This window comes from Miniopterus natalensis, chromosome 7 (genome assembly GCF_054644295.1).
Source record: "Miniopterus natalensis isolate mMinNat1 chromosome 7, mMinNat1.hap1, whole genome shotgun sequence".
Taxonomy (NCBI): Eukaryota; Metazoa; Chordata; class Mammalia; order Chiroptera; family Miniopteridae; genus Miniopterus; species Miniopterus natalensis.
In genome coordinates, this window is record NC_142087.1 from 4639376 (window position 1) to 4662919 (window position 23544).

Sequence of the window (23544 nt, forward strand, 5' to 3'; positions counted from 1 at the left end):
ATGTTCCTTAGATCTATCAGTCTTTAGTTTTTCCTTTAAGTCCAGGACTGCCCTGCCTGAGGTCCTGGTGGGGTATGAGGCCCCCACTGAATTGTATGTACCTCCTTTTCTGGTGCCAGTCTTACAAGGTTATTTGTAATCTTGAGGATGTTATTTTTCAACATCTCAACCTAAAGCTTTGATTTTGTCCCCCAGTCTTCCAAGCATGCCACCTGATCCCTTGAGCAACTCTACTGAAATTATTTATCTGTAGCTTCTAGATAGGTCCAGAGGAGTGACCAAACTGGCTGTTCTGTTTTTCTCTTATGCAGGTGGTCACTGCCAAACCCGGAGTATTACACCTTGCGTTATGCAGACGGGCCCCAGCTCTATATCACCGAACAGGTCAGCACCAAGAGAAGCAAATCAATACAGGCCTTGCTTTGCAGCGAACCACCCAAGGAGACCGTGCTGTTTGCCTTATTCATATCCAGGTAGCTTCTACTCATAGGAGAACTGCTTCCCAGGCAGAGTAGGGAGACCAGTCCTTGGTCTCCGCTACTGGATGGAATGCCATGGGTTTTCTTCCTGAGAGCCCAGGGCACTTGAAGGGGACCCTAGAAATTCTTTACCAGGAAACAAGCAGTAGGGGAAGAGGGCCAGGCTGAAGAGTCTCAGTTACAACTCCTTTAAAAATGACAGAAAGTTCTTGTTGATTCAACTTGCTTCACAATTTTAATATTTTTATCTCAGTTACTTATTTTTCTCTTTGTTCCTCAGACACGCAGTGACATTAAGAATGGGACAATCTTACAGCTGGCTATCTCCCCGGTAGGTACTCTGCTTTCCTTAGAAATTAATTTATTTAACAAAAATATACGAATATCTACCTTGGGCCAGACTGTTCTAGAAACTAAGACTGTGGAGATGAACAAGTCATTCTTTGCTCTCACAGCCTGGTTGGGAGTAAACAAACAAATACAATGTATGAGCTTTCTCAAGGGTTTTGATGGAAAGTTGCTTAGGGAGCTGTAGGAACTCAGAAAAGGGACCACGGGACTCAGCCTGAGGCTTCCCAGAGAAAGGAACACATAGTTCGGATGTCGAAGGCTGAGCAAGAATAGTTGAAAAAGCAAAAAATGAAAAGTGTCCCAAACATAGAGATATGCTTTGTCTGGGGAAGGTGGGATACTGGATGGCTGAGGGCCTGTGGCTACCAGGTAGAAGCCAGATACTGAAGTTCCTGACGGCCTGCTTATGGGTTTGGATTTTATCTAGAAGGGAATGTGGAAACACTGAAAGATTTTGAGCAGAAAGATATATTATGTTTAGATTTGTATTTTAGAAAGATCACTTTAGTGATAGGGTGGAAGATGGGCCAAGGAAAGGAAGATTGGTGGCAGGAAGAATCTTTAGGAAACTAATGAGGAATGTTAACAGCTCGTGAAAGCAAATGGCAATGGAGACGAAAGGATGGTCATGAAGAATATTTAGAGGTAAATTGTATGACTATAGTTACATACTGGATGTGGAAGGAAAGGGGAGAATCCAGGATGACCCCTGATTTCTGCAAGAGCAGCCTTTAAAGGTAACTGAGGAAGCAACCAGAAGGGCAGGAAGAAAACTAGGAGTGTGAAATGGCTCAGGAGCTGAGGGCAGGCAGAGTGTCCTGATGGAGGAAGGTGTGGTCTCCAAGGAGCAGAGAGATAAAGTAAACTGAGAACAGAAAGGCTCACCAGTGACCTGGGAAGTCAGTCTGCCACTGGTGAGCTTCCTGCGAACTGTTTTGGTGGGATGACAGCCAGATTGCCGTGGGTTGAATAAAGAGAAGTGAAAAAGTGAGAACCTCAAGTTTACCACAGTATCAAGAAGCTTGGTTATAAAAAGAAACAGGCGGAGATGGTAGTAACTCAGAAATGTGGATCCCAAAAGATGTGCTCTTTAGAAAGAGATAAAACATTCAAGCGTTTCAAAAGTCAACAAATTTTGACAAAGATACAGTGAAAGGTCTTCCTCCCACTACCCTCCCTCATCTACCCAGTTCCCACCTCCTCTGACCCTTCACAGTTGTTAACTTCTGTTGCATTTTTTTTGGTGTCCTTGAAAATCTATGAAGATGGATGAGAGGAAGGCTGACAGTGTAGGAAAGGGGGCAATGAATGGAACAGGACCCTCCTAGGTCAGGACAGGAGAAACCCAAAGCCTAGGTGGAAGGATGCACCCTGGCTGCTCAGCCCCAGTGGAGGACAGTCGATAATGGGGGTAGCTTAGGTACATTTGCAGAAGGGCTGCCAGAAAATTAAGGGCATAATGGCACCTGTTTTCTTGAAGAGAGACTGGCTTATCTGCGAGAAGGGAGGCTTGGAGTAATTAACAGCCAACATTTCCTGAACACCCATATTTTGCTAAATACTTCACATATGTTGTATCCTTTAATCCTGACAAACACTTGATGAGATGGGCACTCTTCTAAAAGCTATTTTGAAATTAGCTGCTTCCTGCTCCTTGATATTCTTAAACTTTTCCTAGGACTATCACTTTGAGGAACAATGATGTGAACTTAAAGAGAAAGTTTTAAAAAATTGTGAGGCTTACCACATTTTCAGATTGAAAGGGACCTTCAAGGTCATCAGCTTAAATTCTCCAGCCAGTGCAGGCACCCCTTCTATAGCATCTTTGACAGATGGTTGTCTAGATTCTCCTTGATTGCTTCCAGTGACCAAGAGCTCATTACCTCAAGAGATATCCATTTGCACTGTCTGATAGCTTTAGTTAATAGAAAACTGCCCTATGTGGAACCAGTTATCTGTTTCTCTGTGACTTGCCACAGTTAGTGAACTATCATCTCACGGATCTCTCTTGTATTCCCTTGGTGGGAATTTCTTTAATCCATAGACCAGAGTGGTATAGTCTTGGCATACTGGTAATTCCCCATTTGATCCCATAAACATTTATTTAGCAGCTCCTAAGCAGTGGAAAAGCTAGTTCTGCCTCAGGCTTGGGTGTTCACAGAAAGGGCCTCAGAGCTATCCACAGAGCAGTCACCTGCTGCAAGGAGCAGATGGCAGATATCTTGTTCCTGCTTTCACAGTCCCGGGCTGCACGCCAGCTGATGGAGAGGACCCAATCATCCAGCATGGAGACCCGGCTAGATGCCATGAAGGAGCTGGCCAAGCTCTCTGCTGACGTGACCTTCGCCACTGAGTTCATCAACATGGATGGCATCATTGTGCTGACGCGGCTCGTGGAAAGTGGAACCAAACTCTTGTCCCAGTGAGTATTACTGAGGTCTTGTTTGGGGCTTGCAGAGATTTGCAACTCTCCGCAGGGCATTCCTATTCTCATTTCCATTGAGTCAAATGAGGTTTTTGAACACCATATGCATACAGAGCAGTGTGCTAAGCACTAGAGTCTACACAGGGATATAATTCACTGTTGTGGTCTTAAATCATATAGTCTAGTTGGGCTCTCACAAAATAGTACTTTGTCAAGTGAGTAGTAAAAATAGGGACTGCAGAACTCAGGAAGAGAGAGGTCAGCTCAAGACAAACCTGTACATTTATGGAAAATGATTGGCCTGATGGAGGTTAGTGAGCAGTCTGTCCATTATGTACTAGAACAGGTGTCTGTCTATTCTTAACCACCGCCTGCCTCCCTCCCTCTCTGGTCACCTCCCCTCCCCACACACACACCTCTCTCTGTTTACCACAGGTTACCTGCTGCCCATGCACCATCTCCCTGCCACCCCTTTTCACAGGGTGGAGGAGATCCAGAACTTTGTGATACACCACGAACATCTTTACACTACTCCAGTGCCAAGATGAACATGGTGGGAAACTGCCTTGTTGTGATCAGCAGTGAATAAACTGTTTGCCTTCTGAGCCTGTGGAGCCTAAGCCTGCAGAGAGGGAGTCAGAAATCTTTCAGCTAGTAGATCAGCTATTGAAATTTTCAGCCAAACCCAGCAACTAATCATGAGTATTTGTTTAAGTCCTAGGAATTCCTAAAGCTTTCGCTGTCATCAGCACTGACCCCCCCAGGAGTGCTGCAATCTCCCGAGAGTACAGGATTAGAGGGACTTTCATTTCCTCCTCTTTAAAATGGGGATAATACTCCCAGCATTGTCATGAGAAGCATTGTTAATGAGAATGGGTCTGAACATGCTTTGTCCGTGGGCATACTGTGCGTTGATTGTAAAGCACCCTGCAGGAGCATAAAGAATTTAATGTATAAAGAGGGACAAAGGAGAGAGAACATGTTCATCCTCCACCAGTAGGGTGCTCAGGCTTTGCACACAGTGTCATCTTGTCCCCACCACAACCCTGTGAGATTAATGCTGTGCGACTAACAGTTTTACAGAGGAAGAAAAGAAACTTCGGAAAGATAAAATTTGCAGTTAGGAAACAGCTGAGCAGGAATTGAACCCATGTCCAAAGTTTGTACTCTTTCTGCTGTGCTCTGCTGCCTCCAGGCCTAAAAGCGAACATGGTACATAAGCTTCCGTAGGTCCCTCCCACCAAGTGTTGGGGTTTGACAGAGGTCTGCTCTCTTTTTTGTTCTTGGGAAATGGATGTTACTCTGTTTTCCTGAGATGAGGCGACATGGAGAAGGAAAGCCGAATTCCCAGCAGCCCTTATATTTTCAGTGATAGACACCTGAGCAGCATCTGCTCCACATCTGCCTAAGTGTGCGTGTGGGCGCTGACTCAGAGTTGCGTCGGCTGATTGCTTGTATGGTACTCACCTTGAAGTCCGTCCCATTGTGGCTGCCTTCACACCTGTTCCCGGTTTTGAATCTTGTATTCTTGTGTGTGTGTTTTGTACATGTCTCAGCTACAGTGAGATGCTGGCATTCACCCTGACTGCCTTCTTAGAGCTCATGGACCATGGCATTGTCTCCTGGGACATGGTTTCCATCACCTTCATAAAGCAGGTGAGGCCTCTAGCATCTGTCCTTCTCTTCTCCCTCAGTCATCAGTTGTTCTCTAGGCTAAGGTGGAGATGCCGGCAATACCACATTCTGGTGAGGGTTGCTTTCTATCTCCAAGGCCAGATTTTCATCCTTGAGCTCTGCTCCTCCTGTGGCTCCTGAAAGACTTACTCTGCTGTACTCTCAGTGCCTGCACTGAGAAGATGAACTGGGCTCTCCGAGCTGAATCTGGCCCAAGTGGTGTTGGGTTGTCAGTGAGGCTTGGGAGAACACCGGCATCACCCAGTACCATCCTCGAATCTTCTGACCTGCTTCCTGACCCTCCCTTCTCTTTGATAGAAAGTGTTCAATTCATTTTCCTTGTATTTACAAGTCTGCTTTCTGTTTACAAATCTGCCAGGTAGCCTGTTTGGACTGTAAGATCGAACTCAGACAGTGGGGGTGGAGACTTCTCATTTCCCTCTTTTCTTCTGCAAGAAGGCACAGGATTAATTCAGAAAACTGAACTAAAACCAGTGAATAATATGTCCTGACCTATCATTGGCTTGGGACTTTGGGAACCTCCCATTGCTGGAGCTACTTCGACAAAAGTGACATGGCCATGTGTCAAGGATATTATAATGGGGATTGAGAAGGATTAGATGACAAGACTTTGAGGTCCTTTTACCTCTCCAAGTCTCTGCTGTGCTATGCATGTATGGGGACACAGTGCCTGTCAGGAGAGAAGAGTAACTGGAGATAAAATGATATCCTAATATCAGTAAGATCCTCTGCTTTCTACAGTCAACTTTTTCACACCTGCACCCTTATTCTGAAAACGAAGCATTAAGACCTTAGATTTTGAGGAAACACAGTTGACTGGATACTGTAATTTGAAATTGAGTTTTTCACACCTAGGGAATCCCTGGCATATTGGCCAAGGAAGCCATAAACCAGATGCCACTCTCCACCTCGGGACAATTGCCCTAATGTGGGCAGCACACCTGAGAGGAGAGAGCCTTTGTGGGCTAGCAGCAGAAACCTAAGCCCCCTGGTTCCCATGGGCCCTCAACTTCCTAACTGATTTGCCCCTCTCTGGCTTTAGATTGCAGGGTATGTGAGCCAGTCCATGGTGGATGTGTCCATCCTTCAGAGGTCCCTGGCCATCCTGGAGAGCATGGTCCTGAACAGCCAGAGTCTGTACCAGAAGATAGCAGAGGAAATCACTGTGGGACAGCTCATCTCTCACCTGCAGGTGTGAGTAAGAGACCCTGACCCTGCCTCCCTTCCCTCGTCTCTCCTCCCCTCCCCTCTTAGTCTGCTTAAGTCTTCCAGTCCTCCTTCTGCTTTGCTTGTATTCCAAGCTGCTGGTCTGCTTGTTCATTCATTCATCACCTCTTTCACACTACTGCCAGATTCCTCCCATAACTCAGACTTGATCATGTCATGGTCCTGTGTAAAATTCTCTGTAACTCTCCTTGACCCTTCCGATAAAGTGAAGTTTTTCCCAATCTTCCTGTACCACCACGGTACCAGCAGAATTAGATGCTTTCCCCTCTATGGGCCAAACAGTCTCTGTTTGTACCTATGATAATTATATTTACATAAAATACTCTATTTTCTTATTATCTGTCTCCCATTTTAAACTGAGCTCTCTGGGAACAGGGACCAATCATTTTTGTATGCTCTGCTTTGATTTAAGCAGAAGCTCATTAGCATTTGTTGAATGAACACTTTTAAAAAGGCTTTTGAGACTTAACTCCAAATTATTATTTGATTGCAATCTGTGAGTGATTTTATGAACCATCTCTAAGCATCATCTTGCTGGTCACTCTTCTAATCTCCTCTGCCTTCTCTCTCCATTGACACAGCTCCAACCAGGAAATTCAGACCTACGCCATTGCCCTGATTAACGCACTTTTTCTGAAGGCTCCTGAAGACAAGCGACAGGTCTGTGGCTGCCTTTTCAGGCTTTTCATCTGGGCTCTTCCAAGAGAAGAATTCTCACCCACCCATCCTTTGCTGTGCAGAAAGCAGAAACCGAGCCATTTTCCCCAAGAGTCCTTCCTCCTGTCCCTCTGTGGTCAGAGCCCATCAGAGTGGCTTTGCTAAGAAAGACCCAGTGGAGAAGTAGCAGGGAAACCAGATGGGGTCTTAGGTCAGAGCAGGGCCTGCACACTGGTTCCTCTAAAGGGTCAGAGAGTAAATATTTTTCACTTTGTGGGCCATTGTCCATGTGGTAACTCTTCACCCTTGCCATTGTAGCCAAAAGCAACCTCAGATAGTAGGTTAACCAATGAGTGTGGCTGTCTTCCAATAAGGCCTTATTTACACAAACAGGCCACAAGCCTAATTTGGCCTTGGTTTGTTGACCCATAGGTTTGAGGATCAGGAAGGGAGAGGAGACCCTCTGGGCATCACTGTTGAGTCCAAGGAGACTGAAACAAATGAGAGCCTTAAGAAAGCTGTCATGAGGCAAACAAGACCCCTCATTTTACAAGTGGGGACACCAGGAATCAGCTGGGCAGGGAACAAGCACTGACATAAGAGTCCAGGGCCTCAAGACTGAGGATGCTCCCTGCCAATGGCTGGACGCATGCTTTAACCTCTTTGGGTCTCAGTTTATCTTTCTGTCAAATGAAAGGGCCAGATTAAAAGACCCCACAATTTCTAGGTTTCTCTGGTAAAAGCCCAAGTGGTGTACAAAAGAAAGACTTTAGTTGTCTGTCAGTACCCTGGCCTCAGGAAGTTGAATTCATGTGGGATCAGGTACCAAGCTCTTGGTGGATTCTAGTGGGAGGACTTAGGAGCACCTGTGGTTCTGTCTGTCCTGTCTTTCTTGTATGGCTTTGCTCCGTTAATCTCTTCCTTCCGGGTCCTGTTTTGAATGTAAACTTAAAGCTCATTCTTCCATCTGCTTCTCTCTGTGCTTTTTGCTTTCTGCCAGCAGGACAAGCACCTTAATCCTCTAGACCTGCCTGTCACTGTAAGTAGCACTGCTGTGTGGAAAGGGTCCCTGCTCTCATCCAGCTGGGGAGGTCGCACCTGGGCAAGAATCTCTGATCTAGATGTTCAGGGAACTCCAGGATACAGGAAAAGGTTGTGGGCTGTAAACCTCATTTGTCAGGACACTTGAGGATGTCCTGCAGATTATTTATATACTGGATTAAGGCGATGCCTTTCCTGGGGAATATGGCCCAGTCTTTCCTTTGTAACTTGCCTTTATGTGGGTCTGTGGTTCAGCCAGCGAAGATCAGATTCAGAAATAGCCTGTCGATTTCATCAGATGATGCCATGACGCATCAACTCCTAACTTGATATAGCAAAGGGTAAAGGTAAATCCGTGCCTTTTTGGATGCTTACTAGACCATGGGCATTTGAAAAGGTTTAGACAGTTGACAAGAGGGAATTTGGATGCTCATTTCTTGTTAGAGGGAGCTTAGGAAGGTCAGTTCTACAAGGATCTGAAAGAGGATGAGTGCTTCCCCCTGGTCAGCCCCACAGAGAAGCTTTTGGTCTAAAGCCTTTATTCTAGTAGTAGACCACTCTCTGTTACCCACTTTGTTAGTTGTCCACAGCGGGATTTAATCTCAAGCTGACCTCCTGTCGCTACCAAAGAAGTTTCTAGGCCACCGTCCTCCTCCCCATCGGTGTGTGCTCAGGGCATGCATAGTAAAACTTAAATGTTCCTGGCAGCACCAACCACTTGGAATATGGCCAGAAACCCAGAGGTGAGAACGAGAGAAAGGCCTTTCAGTTCTGAGGATATTGCTTCTTGGGAGAGGTGTGACAGCTCCCTCAGGCCAATGGACTTCCTTCCAGTGCTCTGTAAAATGAAATTAAGGCAGCAGTTTAGAAAGTGAAGTCATACTAATTAACATTATAAGAAGTGATGGCTGACATTGGAAGACAGAGACAGAAGAATTATGAAAAGCTGTCAGAGAAATTAAAAGCATGGTAATCTGGGACCATTTTGTTTAGGGAAAATAGTTTCACATTTCAATAGCTCCTTTAGGGTGTCAGTGTCACAACCCAGAAAAATAAATCATGGTTTTTTGATGAAGCCAAGTCCTTGGCAGTGATTAAATTATAATCATTGTAGTCTCTTCTGAAATAAAGACATTTATTCAGTGTATTTTTAGAAGATTTGCATAAGAATGGTCAAAGTAATGGTTCTGAAAGGACCCTTAAAGTTTTGCTCCCTGGAAGATGCATTTAAGTAGGATACTTTGCTGAGTGTGCTAAAATAATAAAGTGTTTTTGTTAAAATCAGAACCAAATATAATTTAAAAAGTGACCCTATTATGAAAAATTACCCCAAAGCACCCAACACGTTCTCTACACTAGTCAGAAGTGAGTGGGAACTACTCACTGTTTCAGGGGGCCCATGTCCACTTCCTCTGGGGTGAGGCCCTGGGTACTGGAGGGAGTGCAGGGCTAAAGACCTTTCCTGGGTTTGGAGTCCCTTCCAGCCAGGGCATTGGGCGTCTGCCTGGAACAGTGACCAGTGCATGCGCCTTGGGGACCATCATGCTGCTCTGTGCTCCTTGTTCATTGTCCATTGCCCAATGTCCTTGTAACACCATGTCTTGTCCTTAAGTGTCCCTCTTTGAAGATGGGGCAGTCGATTGTGCCATTGGGATGGGAAACCCTATTTGAGTTCCTTTGCACTCACAAAGCAAAATGTGAGGGAACTTTAGTTAGAGTACAAGATACATGTGATGGTCCATGGATTTTTTTCCATTTGCCCACTTTTTGCTTGAAAGGGAAAAAATGTGAAAGAAAAAGCCCCAGAGCTGTAACATCATCTTCCTCTCGGTAGTTGTCACAGCTGTGTGCCTGCCACCTTGCCTTACGTTTCTTATTTTCCTCTATAGGATATGGCCAATGCATTTGCACAGAAGCACCTCCGATCCATAATCCTAAATGTAAGTTCGGGAACAAGCTGTATTTTATTATTGTTTTGTTACTATTAATAACAATTATTACTATTATTATATTATAGTTGTATTATTATTGAAATTACTATTGAGTGGGGAGGGCACTTAGAACGTACCAATAGGAACTAAACACTTGTTAAGGTGAAAAGCTGTTTTTTGTAATCCTCTGTAAGCAGAGTTTTCTCTAGGAGGCCTGCTGGCCCACCAGGAATTACAGAGCCTCAAAGGAGGAACTATGGCTAGCCGTACTGTTTGTTGTCCCGCAAATCCAGAAATTTTTATCTAGGGGGAATGTGTTAAAATAGAGCAAAAGAGGAAAGTGATTCATTGAACTAACGCTGGTCATAAACCCGAGTGCAGGGTGCCAGCAGGGATGAATTAGACAGTGGTTTGCTCTCAAAGAACTTCCGGTCCAAATAGGAAAGACAAGAGGTCATAGCACCCTGTGGTCAGGTTCCATAGAGATTTGTGGTCTGGGAGATTTCAGAGGAGGGGCAGTCAGTCCTGTGCTGGAGGAGAGATCAGGAAGCCTTTAGAGGACTCTCCTCAGGTGAGGCTGAGGAGAAGTAAGCAGACCAAGAAGAAAAGGAGGCGGGGCCAGGGGCAGAACCTGGACGGAGTGTGTGATGGGTAGAGGTGAAGCAGGAGCAGATGTGTGGTGAAATTGCAGAGGTAGCAAAGACCAGATCAAGTAGGACCTTTCTTAGTCTTTTCCCCAAGGGCAGCCGAGGGGATTTAATCAGATCGTGAAATAACCAGTCTGGCATTTTAGAAAGATCACACCTCAAGGTTTGTATGTTTACTGAGGGGTGTATTAGGGAAGAAACTAGAGTAGGAATTGGTGGGGAGGGGAGGCATCTGGAAAGAGGTCTAATTCCTTGTTACTAGGATGGTGGATTAGGGTGGAAGAGAGCTGAGATGGGAGGTGGGGACGGTGGGAGCCGGGAAAGAGCCAAGGATCTAGATTAAAATTTTAGTTGAAATTGAAATAGCTACATGTGGCTTGTGGCTACTGTTTGGGCTCTGCAGAGATAGAGAAAGAGACAGAAAGGAAAAACACTCTGGGGTCACATGGTGGGGAGATGAGGCCTAGAGCAGGGCCGTCCATTGGAAATATAATAGGAACCACTTATTTTATTTTGAATGTTCTGGCAGCAACATTAAAAAAGGGATAGAGGAAATTAATTTCAATAACATTTCATTTAACCCAATATATCCAAAATACAATGATTTCAACATGTCATCAATAGAAAAAATCATTAATGAGATACAGTACATTTTGTTTTTCGTACGATGGCTCTGAGGTCTGGTGTGCATTTTTCATTTACAGCACATCTCAGTTTGGACCAGCCACATTTCAAATGTTCAATGGCCACACGTGGCTATTGGCCACCAGACTGGACTGCACAGGTCTAACGAGCTTGAGCTGGAGCCGACGAGCAGGTCCCAGAGAGAGCTGATCTGAAGTTAGAGGGAGCTAGAAAAAGATACTGATCTAGAGTTAGAAGCTCTAGAGTGGAGCTATCTGCTAGAACTTTCTGTGATAATGGAAATGTTCCAGATCTGCCCTACCATCTGGTGGCAGCCACTAGCCACATGTGCCTGGTAAGCTTAAAATGTGGCTAGTGCTACTGAGGACCTGAATCTTCAACTTAAATTAAATGTGAGTGATTTAAATGCAAATAGCCACATGTGGCCAGTGGCTACGATACTAGACAGCACAGGCCTAGAGACACAGCTCATCTGAGTATGAGAACACAAAGGACACAGGTGGTTCCTATGGGAAACTGGGTGAGAGTCTCATTTGGCCGAGAAAAGAGCAAGAGTGACAGGATTCAAGATGGTAGTGAGACAAGGGGTGGGGGTGGTGAGAAATACAAGGGAGCAAGCAGGAAAGAGCAGGCTCTTGTGGGAGTGAGAGCAGAACAGCTTGAGACAAGAACATAACCAAGCATTGCTCAGCCCAGAGGGGGACAGAAGGAGATGGAGCATGCAAGAAAAAGACAGAGACAGAGTGTGAGAATAGGAGAGGAATGGGTATCGGAGGGACAGAGGGAGGAGGTGATGAGCTGAGGGTGGGGAGCTGGCCGTGGAATGACAGTGGGCAGGGCAGAGTTACAGGGGGAAGAGGAACATGGTGGGAACACAGGACGCAGGGAGGGGGACATACACTGATGGGCGAGAAGGAGAGGGGCAAGTATAGGAGAGAAAGGAGGGAAGGGGGAGTGAGGGGGGTTGGACAGGAGCATTAGATGCCCCCTTTGTGTAGGTGTCTCCATGTCATTTAAAGAAAATGACCTTTTCTAAAACCATTCTACCTGGTGAGGCCATCCAAAACATTTTATTTTTCTAAGGGAAAACAAAAGAACTATATCGCCCAATTCTATAAGCAAATCTTTCTTCGTGCACACTAGCTATCATCTTGGATTGAGTAATCAATCTCTTTAGACCTGCACAGTCCAGTTTGGTAGCCACTAGCCACATGTGGTTGTTGAACACTTGAAATGTGGTTCATCCAAATTTAAACTAGTAATTACTTACCACTTATAACCAGCAATTACTTACCTGATTGGAGTAAGGTCTAGCCGCTGATCTCCCATTTCATAATTTTAATGGGGTAGCCTCTTCTTTGGTGTGGCCAGGTGCAGCCTCCACCCTTCAGTCCACTTCCCCTGTCCAGGGGAGTGCAGAGAAGAGGATGGTGCCCTCTGGCCTGCAGTGAATCCTCTCTGCCTGAATCAAGCCCATTCGTGCTCCATCCCCTTCTAGAACACGAAATCCCTGTCTATGGGAGGGAAGCCCTTTCCCTGCCCAGCGTGCTCTCTTTTTCACCAGCGTGGATGTGAGTCTTTAGTAAAAGAATCAGTTCAGCCCCCTGTTTCCTGCCTTTGCTTTTTCAGCATGTGATCCGAGGGAACCGCCCAATCAAAACCGAGATGGCCCATCAGCTGTATGTCCTACAAGTCCTGACCTTTAACCTTCTAGAAGAAAGGATGATGACCAAGATGGACCCCAATGACCAGGTAGACGCTAACTGGAGCAGAGCTTTCCTGACTTAAGCTGTATGTTGTTCGATGTATGTTCTACCCTCAGGCTGTGTACTGAGTACCTGCTTGTGCCAGGGACCTTGCTTAGATGTTTCTGCACAAATGGTTTGGTCTGCTCTGAGAAATCTAGCTGTGTGCCCTCCCTGTGAGCTCTTCCTACTGGTGACACTCTGGGCCAAGCCCATCTCTGTCCTGCTAAGAAGAGGTGATGCCTCTTCAGAGAACCATTGGGGCCAGAGTTCTGCCCAAGCCCCATTCATTCTTTCTTTTCCTTGCTTCCCTTAGTTAGCTGATTCACCTGCTGATTGTCTGTTTCACCTCTCAGGCTCAAAGAGACATTATATTTGAACTGAGGAGGATTGCATTTGACGCAGAGTCTGACTCGAGCAACGTCCCTGGGAGTGGGACTGAAAAACGCAAAGCCATGTATACCAAGGACTACAAAATGCTGGGATTTACTGTAAGTTTCCCAAAGCACGGACCTGAGTAGGCCTTCTGCTCTGACAGGAAGTCAGAGGGCCCACCCAGGCGAGCCCTGGGCACCCCTCCTTCATAATGGTGGCCCTGGAGTAGATGGCACTAAGGGGCCTTGATGCTTGGTTTGCCTCTGTGATGGCAGATTCACAAGTTTATGTGCAACATTTGGCCCTGTGAAACAGCCATCTGTAGGCAGGCCCAGGAGGGCAGCCAAATGGATGGAGAGGGGACCTCTCACCACAGCAGGGAGGTTCTTTGAAAAGCTGGCATGGATATTTTGTGATAGGATACAGCTTGAGGATGGAGTTAATTCAGTTAAATACTTATTATGTACCTACTCAGTGCCCAGCAGTATGCTCTGTGCTGGGGATACAAGGTGAGTCAGCCACGGCCCAGTGGTTAAGGGTCCAGTCTCCTAGTAGCAATGGACGTGTGAAAGAGCTACGATAGAGGTGAGTATGCAGTGCTAGCAGCAGTCAGACGAGGGCAACAGGGCTTCCCTCAGGTGACACCATGCAGAGCGAGACTGCTGAGTCTCATATCGGGTTTCTTTCTTCCTCCAGAACCATATCAACCCAGCAATGGACTTTACACAGACTCCTCCTGGAATGCTGGCCTTGGACAACATGCTGTACTTGGCTAAAGTCCATCAGGACACCTATATCCGGGTAAAGGCTAGGGGCCAGCTTTCTCAGGCCTAGTGCCACATCTCTGGTCTCCCTCCCTTCCTCCCCTCCCTTACCTCTCTTTCCTCTCCCCCCACAGATCGTCCTAGAGAACAGCAGCCGTGAAGACAAACATGAATGCCCCTTTGGCCGCAGTGCCATCGAGCTTACCAAAATGCTCTGTGAAATCCTCCAGGTTGGGGAACTGCGTAAGTCCATGCAGCAGCCTCGCTTCCTTCAGCCAGTCCTTGTAACCAGGAGCCTGGGGAGGCCTGGGGTTATAAAGTCAGGCGTCAGTGGAGCTGGACACCCATAATCCCTGACTGAGATGCAATCCATTTTATCTTAGTTAATGGGAGTCTTGGGTATTGCTTTGTTCAAGCCAGCAATTTGAATGTGTTCGAGAGCTACGCCACCATCTCCTCACTCCCGTATGCAAGGACTGGCTGAGTGTGGCACAGGGTAGAGGCTGACCAAGAGAAAATACCATGGAGAAGAAGACTCAGAAAGGGGGAAGAGCCCACACTCCTCATTAGTCCTGGTCCTTGCTCTGGTTTTGTTCCTCAGGATTTTGGTGCAGAGGATCCAAAGTTTCTGGACATGAGCTCCCAACTCATCCCTTCCCTGCCTCTTTCCTCCCACAGCAAACGAAGGGCGCAACGACTACCACCCGATGTTCTTTACTCATGACCGAGCCTTTGAAGAGCTCTTTGGAATCTGCATCCAGCTGTTGAACAAGACCTGGAAGGAGATGAGGGCAACAGCCGAGGACTTCAACAAGGTCAGTGTCACAGAGCTCTGAGGTCCATGGGCTGAGACCATCACATGACAGCCTGTGACAGCTGGCCAGAGCCAGGGAAATCCCTGAGCTGGAAAATTAGGTTGATCTGCAGCACTGAGGCATTGGAGAGCCTTGGTCCCCTCTGGTTGTGTTTCCTATGTCATCTTGAGCAGGTATCTTCCCCTTATTGCCCTGGTTCCCTCATTTGCCCATGGAGCCGGTACTTACCCCTCCTGTCTTCCTGAGGGGCCAAGAGGATAAGCACAACAATAGCAGCTGTGGTTTACTGAGCACCTACTATTTGCAGGCACTGTTGCCTTTTCATGCACTGGAAACATCAGGGAGAGGTCAGGGTGGATTGGCACGATATGCAAGTCAAGGGTACCTACTCAGAAGTCACTCCTTGATGCTTTCTGAGTACCCACTCTGTGCAGCATGCAAGGTTCTGAAAAGCTGGTAAACTAGAACTTGAGTGTTTTGAAGCTGCTCATCCTATTGTAAAAAAATTGGAAAGTATAAAGAAAAAATTTTTTCTGCAATTCCACCACCCAGTGATGATCATTTTTATGTGTTTCACTGTAATCTTTTTTTCCTATAGTTTTTTCCTTCACTGGTGGAGAGCTGACTGGATGTGCAGTGTGATATCCTGCTTTTCCTCTAACTGTTGTTTTAGGGGAGTAACACATTTTTTGAACACCGCAGTATGCCAGGCACAGTGCCTTCATGTAGCATCTCATAATCCTTCAGGCAGCATGTATCAGAAGATGTGTCTTTCTCTCTCTCCCTTTAAAGAGTAGGTGGAGGCCTGAGGATGTTAAGTGATTTGTTGAAGGAACAGATTAAGGGACAGAGTCAAGATCTGAATCCATTTCTTTCTGACTCCAGAAACCTATGCTCATTCTACACCATTGACTAATTGAAATTTATGAGAGATAAGGCATTTGCCACCATCAGTCATTTGTCCTAAATATCCATCTGAAGTGTGCCTTAGCATGTTTGTGCTCTGTTCCCCAGCACATATCTGTAGCGCCTGCTGTGCTCAAGACCCAGGGCAAGGGCTGAGCCATAGTGCCCAGAGGCAGCCTCTCTGTGTGTCAGAGCAGGCCACCTTCTTCCTTTCCCTTAGGTTATGCAGGTTGTCCGAGAGCAGATCACTCGCGCTCTGCCCTCCAAACCCAACTCTTTGGATCAGTTCAAGAGCAAACTGCGCAGCCTGAGCTACTCTGAGATTCTGAGACTGCGCCAGTCCGAGAGGATGAGCCAGGATGACTTCCAGTCCCCGCCAATTGTGTAAGTGCCATCCAGAGGGGGCGAGGATGGAGAGGCAGCCCCTGCTCTGCCTTCCTTCCAAAGCGTTACTGTGACCTTCTCCTTACCCGGTGCATGGCCACCCCAGGGAGCTGAGGGAGAAAATCCAGCCTGAGATCCTTGAGCTGATCAAGCAGCAGCGCCTGAACCGGCTCTGTGAGGGCAGCAGCTTCCGGAAGATTGGGAATCGCCGAAGGCAAGGTGACGGGCGTCTGGGGCACTGCACTGGTCTTTACTGCCCAGAGCCACTGCATGGGGAGGGAGCCTGCCTTGGCGGACCATGCAGGGAACATGGCATCTTCTGCCCTTTGTGTGCCCAGGCCTCTCCCAGAATTGTCCTTGCTTACCTGCTTGGCTTCCCTTGTGTTCCAGAACGTTTCTGGTACTGCCGCTTGGCACTGAACCACAAGGTCCTGCACTATGGTGACTTGGACGACAACCCTCAAGGGGAGGTGACATTTGAATCCCTGCAGGAGAAAAGTAGGTTCATTCTGTTGCTGTGTCCTGGTAGCTGGACTCAATGTCAGGAGAGTTCTAGTCCTGGCTCTTTCAAACTAATTATCTGGTCTTGGGCCCATTATCTCTCTGGATCTGTTTCCTCATCTGTCAGAGGCCATCTCTATCTGGTCTACTTCATAGGGCGACTTGAAGAATTCAGTGAGATCCAGAGGGGAATGGGTTTTGCATATTGTAAAGGGTGATACAAAACTAAGTTGAAAGGTGGTGGTTAAGAGCAGACTGCCTGGATTCAAATCCTGGCTTTGCTAACTAATTCTAATCAATTGTGAGTTCATTCTCCCCTCTGCCTTGGTTTCTTCTGTCAGAAGAACAGCCATGTCTCCCTCATAAGAGGATTGAATGAGTAGTGTATGTAAAGCACTTAGAATCAGTTGCAGGCAGATAGCAAGTGAAACTGTTAGCTGCTGCCACTGCTGTTTGCTATGGTGGTGTTGTCATCATCATTACTGGGACGTGAAAGTGAGGTGAGTGTCAGAGGCCCTATGCATTGGGGAAACTATCCAAAAGCCCTGAACTGACCCCCAGTCAGATTTGACACAGTCCAGCAGACCATGGTCCTTGGGAAGTGACCACAGAGGAGGGAACAGTACAAGGCCACACTCCCTGAGCTGTTGCAGCCCTTTGAGTCTGGGGCTGAGGCTTCCCTTCGAGCACCGAAGCAAGGACCAACTTACTGCATAAAGCTCCCAGAAACTAATTCCCTTCATTTATCAGTTCCTGTTGCAGACATTAAGGCCATTGTCACTGGGAAAGATTGTCCCCACATGAAAGAGAAAAGTGCTCTGAAACAGAACAAGGTGAGTGGAGAGGCAGACCTGAGTCCTGAGTCTGAGTCATTGTCAGTGATTCCTGGACAGTTGGTGGTTTTTTAGGTGCACACTCTCTCGTCCGCATCCTGTCTCTTTCTAAATGATTCCTGAATGTTTTATTAAGAACAATTTTGAACATACACAAAAGTAGATGCACCACCCATATATGCATCACCCAGCCTCAACAACTATGGCAAAGTCTATACGTCTACCTCCCTCTCCCTCATTACTATGAAGGAAACTTCATCACAGTAAATATTTAGAATGTATCTCTAGATTATAAGGACTCCTTTAATGTAATCACAATACCATTATCTCACCTAAAAAGAAATAAAAAGTTGTTATTTAATGTCAACTATTCCATTGATGTTTGAATTTCCACTAATTGTCTTATATCACATTGTTTGCGGGTAGTTTTTATTGCGCGCTCTACTACCAGTCAACGTAAAATGTATAAATACGTTTCCCACATACAATGTGATATCATAATTTCTCTGTATAAAAATATGTAAGTATCTATATTTTGTACATATATATGTACATACAAACACTCATCCCCATTTTGTTTGCTAAAGTCAGCATCCAAAGAGGGGATACACTTTGTGATTAGTCTCTTTTTTATAAATTTTTTTCAGTATGTTTTTTTATTGCTTTTAGAGAGAGGAAGGGAGAGGGAGGAAGAGAGAGAAATATCAGTGATGCGAGAGAATCATTCATAGGCTGCCTCCTGCATGCCCTTGGCATGTGCCCTGACCAGGAATTGAACCATGACTTCCAGGTTCATGGGTCAGTGCTCAACCACGGAGCCACACCAGCCGGGCATGTGATTAGTCTTTTAAGTTTCTTAATTCATTAGTTCCCCCACTATCTATTCCATCTTTTTTTTTCTCTCTCTACAGTTTATTAGTTGAAGAAACCAGGTTGCTTGTTTGGTAGTTTCCCAGAGTCTGAAATTTGCTGATTTGTCTCCCCATGGTGCAGTTTAACTTGTTCCTCTGTCCCAGATCTGTAAACTGTGGGGAGATCTAGAGCCTTGATCCAGTTCAGGTTTGACCTTTTTTTTTTTTTTTTTGATATGAATACTTCCTAGACGGTCTTATGTTATATCAAGAGACACATGCTATGTGGCCATCTCTCTTTTTGTGGTGTCAGTACCCTGGGTGCTCAGTGCCTCGTCTTGTTCCACTAGTAGATTAAGGCTTGCTAACTAGTGGTATTCTAGTGCAGCACATCCTTTTCATTTATTAGCTGAACTGTTTCTCTACAGAGAAACTTGCTCTCACCTACTGTTGGTTTCCCAGTGGTACAGTTTGTATAAGAAAGGAGAATAAATGCTGGAGTCTTTCCTATGATGTACCTTCTTTTAAAACAAACAGTTAGTGCCCTGATATCATCTGACAGTGACCAATTTTGTGTACGTGTTTTGTTTTTTAGTATTATTATGAACTGAGGGTTTAAGCAAATTACATTTGTTTCAACCCATTATAGTTATGTTGTTGATACTCAAATTGCCCCTTCTTTGGCCACAATTTGCTTTCATTGTGGTTTTAAACTCTTAAGACCTTTCCATTTAATTACCAAGGTACATATCTAAGGTAATACACAGTCATGGACTCTGCCATTCTGAAGCTTCTGAATCTTGAGTAATGACTTTTCTCCAGTCTCAAAAGTATCACCACATCATAGGTGTGACTTGGGTGGGGAAGGAGTGAGTTAAGGTTGATCAGTCACCACTGGGCCCCATCTCCAGCCACTCTTGTGCACATGCTCTGGGCCCTGGATGGCGTCACATCTGAATCAGCACATTCAGTGATGGTGCTAACTTACTAGGACTTTGGCCAAGATCTTGGTGTGCAGAGCCCAGGCCAGTCCATTGCTCCAGCTAACTGAAACCTTTGTCCTTCAGGAGGTGCTGGAATTGGCTTTCTCCATCCTCTATGACCCCGACGAGACCTTAAACTTCATTGCACCTAATAAGTATGAGGTGAGCAGTTGTGGCACTGCCTCGCACAGCCGAGTCCTCCCTGTGATTCTTCAGCTAGAGGGGAGGGGTGGGCAAAACAGGAACGCCCTGTCTCCCTAAAGGCAAGAAGCTGTGGCCTGTCATGAAGGCTGTTTGTCACTGAGGATGTGCCACCCGGGGGTCCTTTTCCCCTGAGCCAGCCCCTCCAGATCACTCTTCAGCAGTAGCTGTAGGTTGTCATTAGAAAGACTGTGCCAACTAGGGGTAACTTACTTGCTTGGGACTAGGGAAATTCCCCTTTTTTCAGTTTCCATGTGGCCACCTATCCAAGTGAACCTGACAGATCCCGCCTCCTCAGGGCTCCTGGCCATATGTAGTAGATCTAGCCTGGGCTTTGAAGCCAGATGGCTCTGGTCTGGCTGACATGGGCTCTCAGTTTCATCTGCAGTCCTGGGAGATGCTAGATTTGATGTGAGTCACTGCGGTTGAGACCCCACGTGTCTGGTGAGCGCTGAGCCATCAGAGGAAACTAGAGGCGGGGCTTCTGGAGAAGGAGACACGTAGGCAGGGCCTGAGCTGCTGAAGAGCTTTATTGGGAAGAAGTGAAGGACCAGCAGGTGAGGAGGGAAACAGCCAAGCAAAGGCACAGAACAAGATGGAACAGGATGGGTTAGGAAAGGATAGGCTGAGAATTCTCTGTTATTCCTTCTTATCGTGAAACCCTCAATTTCAATTTCTCCAGTACTTAATCTTAACATTTATTGACTGGGGGTTTTTTTAGTTTATTTTTTTTGAAACAAAATTAAGGTCCCACAGTGGTTACTTTTGTGTCCTGCTTTTTTCTCCTAGTTTGTAGTCTCCCCCTTCCCATTACTAATTCCAGGGGCAATTTCAGGTACTCGATGCCCCTGTTCTCAGGTCTGGTTTTGCTGTATTCTTTAATTGCACTTTTAAAAATCAGATTTTATAATATCTAAGGGAATTTAAATGTCAATCCCTCATAAAAACCAAAAGGTCTTTTGAGAAAGTGAATGATCAGCTCCCAATTTATCTTTTCTATTATCTGAAGTCAGTTTTGCCTGTGCAGAGTAGTGCCAAAGAGACCAGTGTAAGTCCTAGAAAAGGAACCTTAACAGGACCCCTTGTTGACCAGGGCCACCATGTGATGTTTTGCAACTTGCTCTTCCTAGTACTGCATCTGGATTGACGGCCTCAGTGCCCTTCTGGGGAAGGACATGTCCAGTGAGCTGACCAAGAGTGACCTGGACACCCTGCTGAGCATGGAGATGAAGCTGCGGCTCCTGGACCTGGAGAACATCCAGATTCCAGAAGCCCCCCCGCCAGTGCCCAAGGAGCCCAGCAGCTATGATTTTGTCTATCACTACGGCTGAGCCTGAGCCAGAGGCAATGGCACCCAGGAAGGGATTTGGGGCCCAGGAGAAACACTCACAGTCTGGTGCCTTGACTTTTGCTTGTACAGAATCTGTGGTGACTGTGGTGGCCAGTAAATGCCAACCATTCCTCCAGCCCACCTCTGACCACCCAGAGCTTCCTCTTGGTCCCCATCTACTATGAGTCCTGAAGGCAGGTGCTCTGCCTTCCCCATCACTGTGGAGCCTGAGTTTGGGCTATGAGGAATGAACAGCAGATGCCCTTGCCTTTTGGGTCAAGAAACTGCTTGAGCTGGATTTAACAACAGCCACTCACCTTTTCTTCCTGAGCTTCCTCTCCAGTGGTCAGCAGGCTCCCCATGTGGGCAAGAGCTGGCCCAGGAAAGGCTGCCTGCAGAGGATAGACATGCTGGGCATGTTGAGAGCCTTGGAGAGACTGCCTTTGGGTGAACCGTGCCAGTGTCCTAGATCTAAGCAGAGGCCTTGCCCTTGCTTTTGTCGTCTTTGTGAGGGCTCACTCCGGCCTCACACAGGGCTAACATGCTACTGCTGCTGAGATTTGGCCCTAGCATCTCTCGTCTTTAGAGCCACTGGGTCTCTCTCACCCACGTAGTTGTTAGGGCAGATGGAAATTTCTACCTACAAGCTCTCAGCCTCCCATCCTGGCAAGTCAGAGACATGAAGGCTGAGTCCCACCCTCTTAGTCTCAAGGAACTCTGCAGGGAGAGCCCAGGCAAGCCTGGGCCTAGACTGTGGAGAGGTCACTCGAGTCCACTCCCCTCCCCCTACACTTAAATCTTTCCTTTCTTCCAGAAGAGATCTCCCACCTAACCTGAAGTGCAGCTCCCTCCGTTTGGCTTTCCTTTGGCCTTCCAGACTTCAGGAAGTTTGGCTTCCCTTCCTTCCCATCCCAGCGCTGTGGTTTCTGTCATTGGCCATGATTTCAGGGACCTGGCTAAGGCCACAGCTGTGCCAACAGGCTTCCCTGGTGCTGCCACACTTGTAAACCACACGCACAGCCTCTCTCCTTGGACATACGTGAACACAGTGGCATTCAGTTTTGGTAGCCTGACTTGGTAGGTACCATCCAATGAAGAGTGTACTATATATTTTCTTTACTATAGGCCATACTTATACAGACATGTATATATATTTATATAAGTTCTACCTATCCTAGGATGGAATGTTTGAGGGAAAATAAAATTGGAGGCAAAAAAAAAAAGTAACACTTCCAGTTGTGAGCCAAGATTGTAACCTGAGAACAGCCAGGAGCTTCCTGTCAGTAACGTTTTCAATAAATACTCTTTCATGTACAAACTGTGGTACCTACTTCCTACTAACAGTTCTTTCTCTGTCACTGGCTTCCTGCCAAAGGGAACTTTCACCTTGACAAGACTTCATTTCATTGTGTCTGGGAGACTTGGGAGAGCTCCTGCTGGAGTCCTCAGCCACCTTCCAAGAGCCCCTTTCTCCTTTTCAACCACCCTGCCTTCACCACACACACACACACCCTGCTGAGTAAAGATGCTCACAGATTGTCACATCAGGACAAAGTGTTTTCTGCTCAGGCCTGCTGAGTACCTAAGGGAAAGGCATACTGTACACCTCTGTGAACACGTCCTCCCTCTTCCTGCCAGGGACACAGCCAGGGAACAGCTCTAGTACTTGTACCTTACAAGGAAAACACGTTCTTCACCCTGTGTGTCGCCGTGCTTAGTGCCCAGCCTTCCAGCTGAGGTTTTAGGCTATTGCTCCAAACCTCAGCCTTGGTAGCTGGGAGGCTTGGATGAGGGCTGTGATGAAAACAGATACTTTCTCTTGCCTCTGAGACAGAAGGGGGCAAGGACAAGTTCTTTCAAAAGGCATAGATAGTACATGCAGTACAGGCCTTGGGGACTGAATGAAGCCAAGACCTTGGGCAGTGGTGGGTGCCATTGTAAGTGATTGCTAAGCCCAGAATGAACTAATGCCTGTGCAATGCCAGCTGCTGGTGGTGGGGGCAGCAGTGATTTGCATAATAACCCCTTACACTCCGGCCTTGAACCTTGTGTTCAGAGCAGCCAGGGAACCCAGCTGGTCATTTTCAAGGACCCATGTTTGCAGCCAGTCTTTGGGCCACAGATCCCAGGAGGGAGTTGGGGTGGGGAGGTACAAAAAGCCCCAAAGTGGGCCTCAGTCTGCAGCCCTAGCCTGCCCTGGCCTCCTAATGGATCTTCCTGTCTGCTGGCTCTGCCCCCTTTAATCCATCCTGCAAGATGAGTAAGATCTAAACTCCCCAGCTGGCATTTTGGGGACCACTGCATCCTGCCCTTGGCTACATTTCCAGCTGTAGTTCTTGTCCTCCCCATCCTCCTCCCCGCATTTCCTCTGTCTCCCTGTACTGGATCTATTGAAATGGAGATCATTCTTACAAAGTTTCAGGCACACAGAAAATGGTTCACAAATGTTTGTTATTTACTACGTTCCATGGATCTAAATCCTAAAATGTAATGCCCTGATTTAGCGCTCCCCATCTAGCTTGAGGAACCAGAAGAAAAAGCCCATGAGAGCTTGATCTCTGTGGTTCCTTCCATGGTTGCCCAGCACTGGGTTGGAATAAGGTAAACCATCTGTTCAACATTAGTAAGTAGGTGGCTCTTTTCTGGGTGCCCGCGGTGCGCGGGGCTCTGCAGCAGGCACCGGGGCTCCAGAGCGAGACCCTGATTGAGCGCAGGGGAAGCCAACACCCACAGCACGGGGATGCCCAGCGGTGGGCTC

General features: G+C 46.8%; 1 protein-coding gene across 2 annotated transcripts in view; it reads left to right on the plus strand.

Moving 5' to 3' along the window:
* ELMO2 (engulfment and cell motility 2) overlaps window positions 1-22104 on the plus strand; it is a 33170-nt gene extending 11066 nt beyond the window's left edge. Inside the window, exons 4-22 of one of the 2 annotated variants that reach the window (XM_016204817.2) lie at window positions 312-384; window positions 760-810; window positions 3071-3252; window positions 4812-4911; window positions 5993-6144; window positions 6759-6837; window positions 7838-7873; window positions 9765-9815; window positions 12728-12850; window positions 13200-13334; window positions 13915-14019; window positions 14117-14225; window positions 14661-14797; window positions 15924-16087; window positions 16194-16306; window positions 16478-16585; window positions 17339-17421; window positions 19340-19417; window positions 20587-22104. In XM_016204817.2, the coding sequence (XP_016060303.1) occupies window positions 312-384; window positions 760-810; window positions 3071-3252; window positions 4812-4911; window positions 5993-6144; window positions 6759-6837; window positions 7838-7873; window positions 9765-9815; window positions 12728-12850; window positions 13200-13334; window positions 13915-14019; window positions 14117-14225; window positions 14661-14797; window positions 15924-16087; window positions 16194-16306; window positions 16478-16585; window positions 17339-17421; window positions 19340-19417; window positions 20587-20787 (2080 nt within the window). In that variant the 3' untranslated portion in view covers window positions 20788-22104. The remainder of the gene's footprint in view (window positions 1-311; window positions 385-759; window positions 811-3070; window positions 3253-4811; window positions 4912-5992; window positions 6145-6758; window positions 6838-7837; window positions 7874-9764; window positions 9816-12727; window positions 12851-13199; window positions 13335-13914; window positions 14020-14116; window positions 14226-14660; window positions 14798-15923; window positions 16088-16193; window positions 16307-16477; window positions 16586-17338; window positions 17422-19339; window positions 19418-20586) is intronic. The other variant, XM_016204816.2, reaches the window with a different exon arrangement.
* Window positions 22105-23544: the final 1440 nt, after the last annotated feature.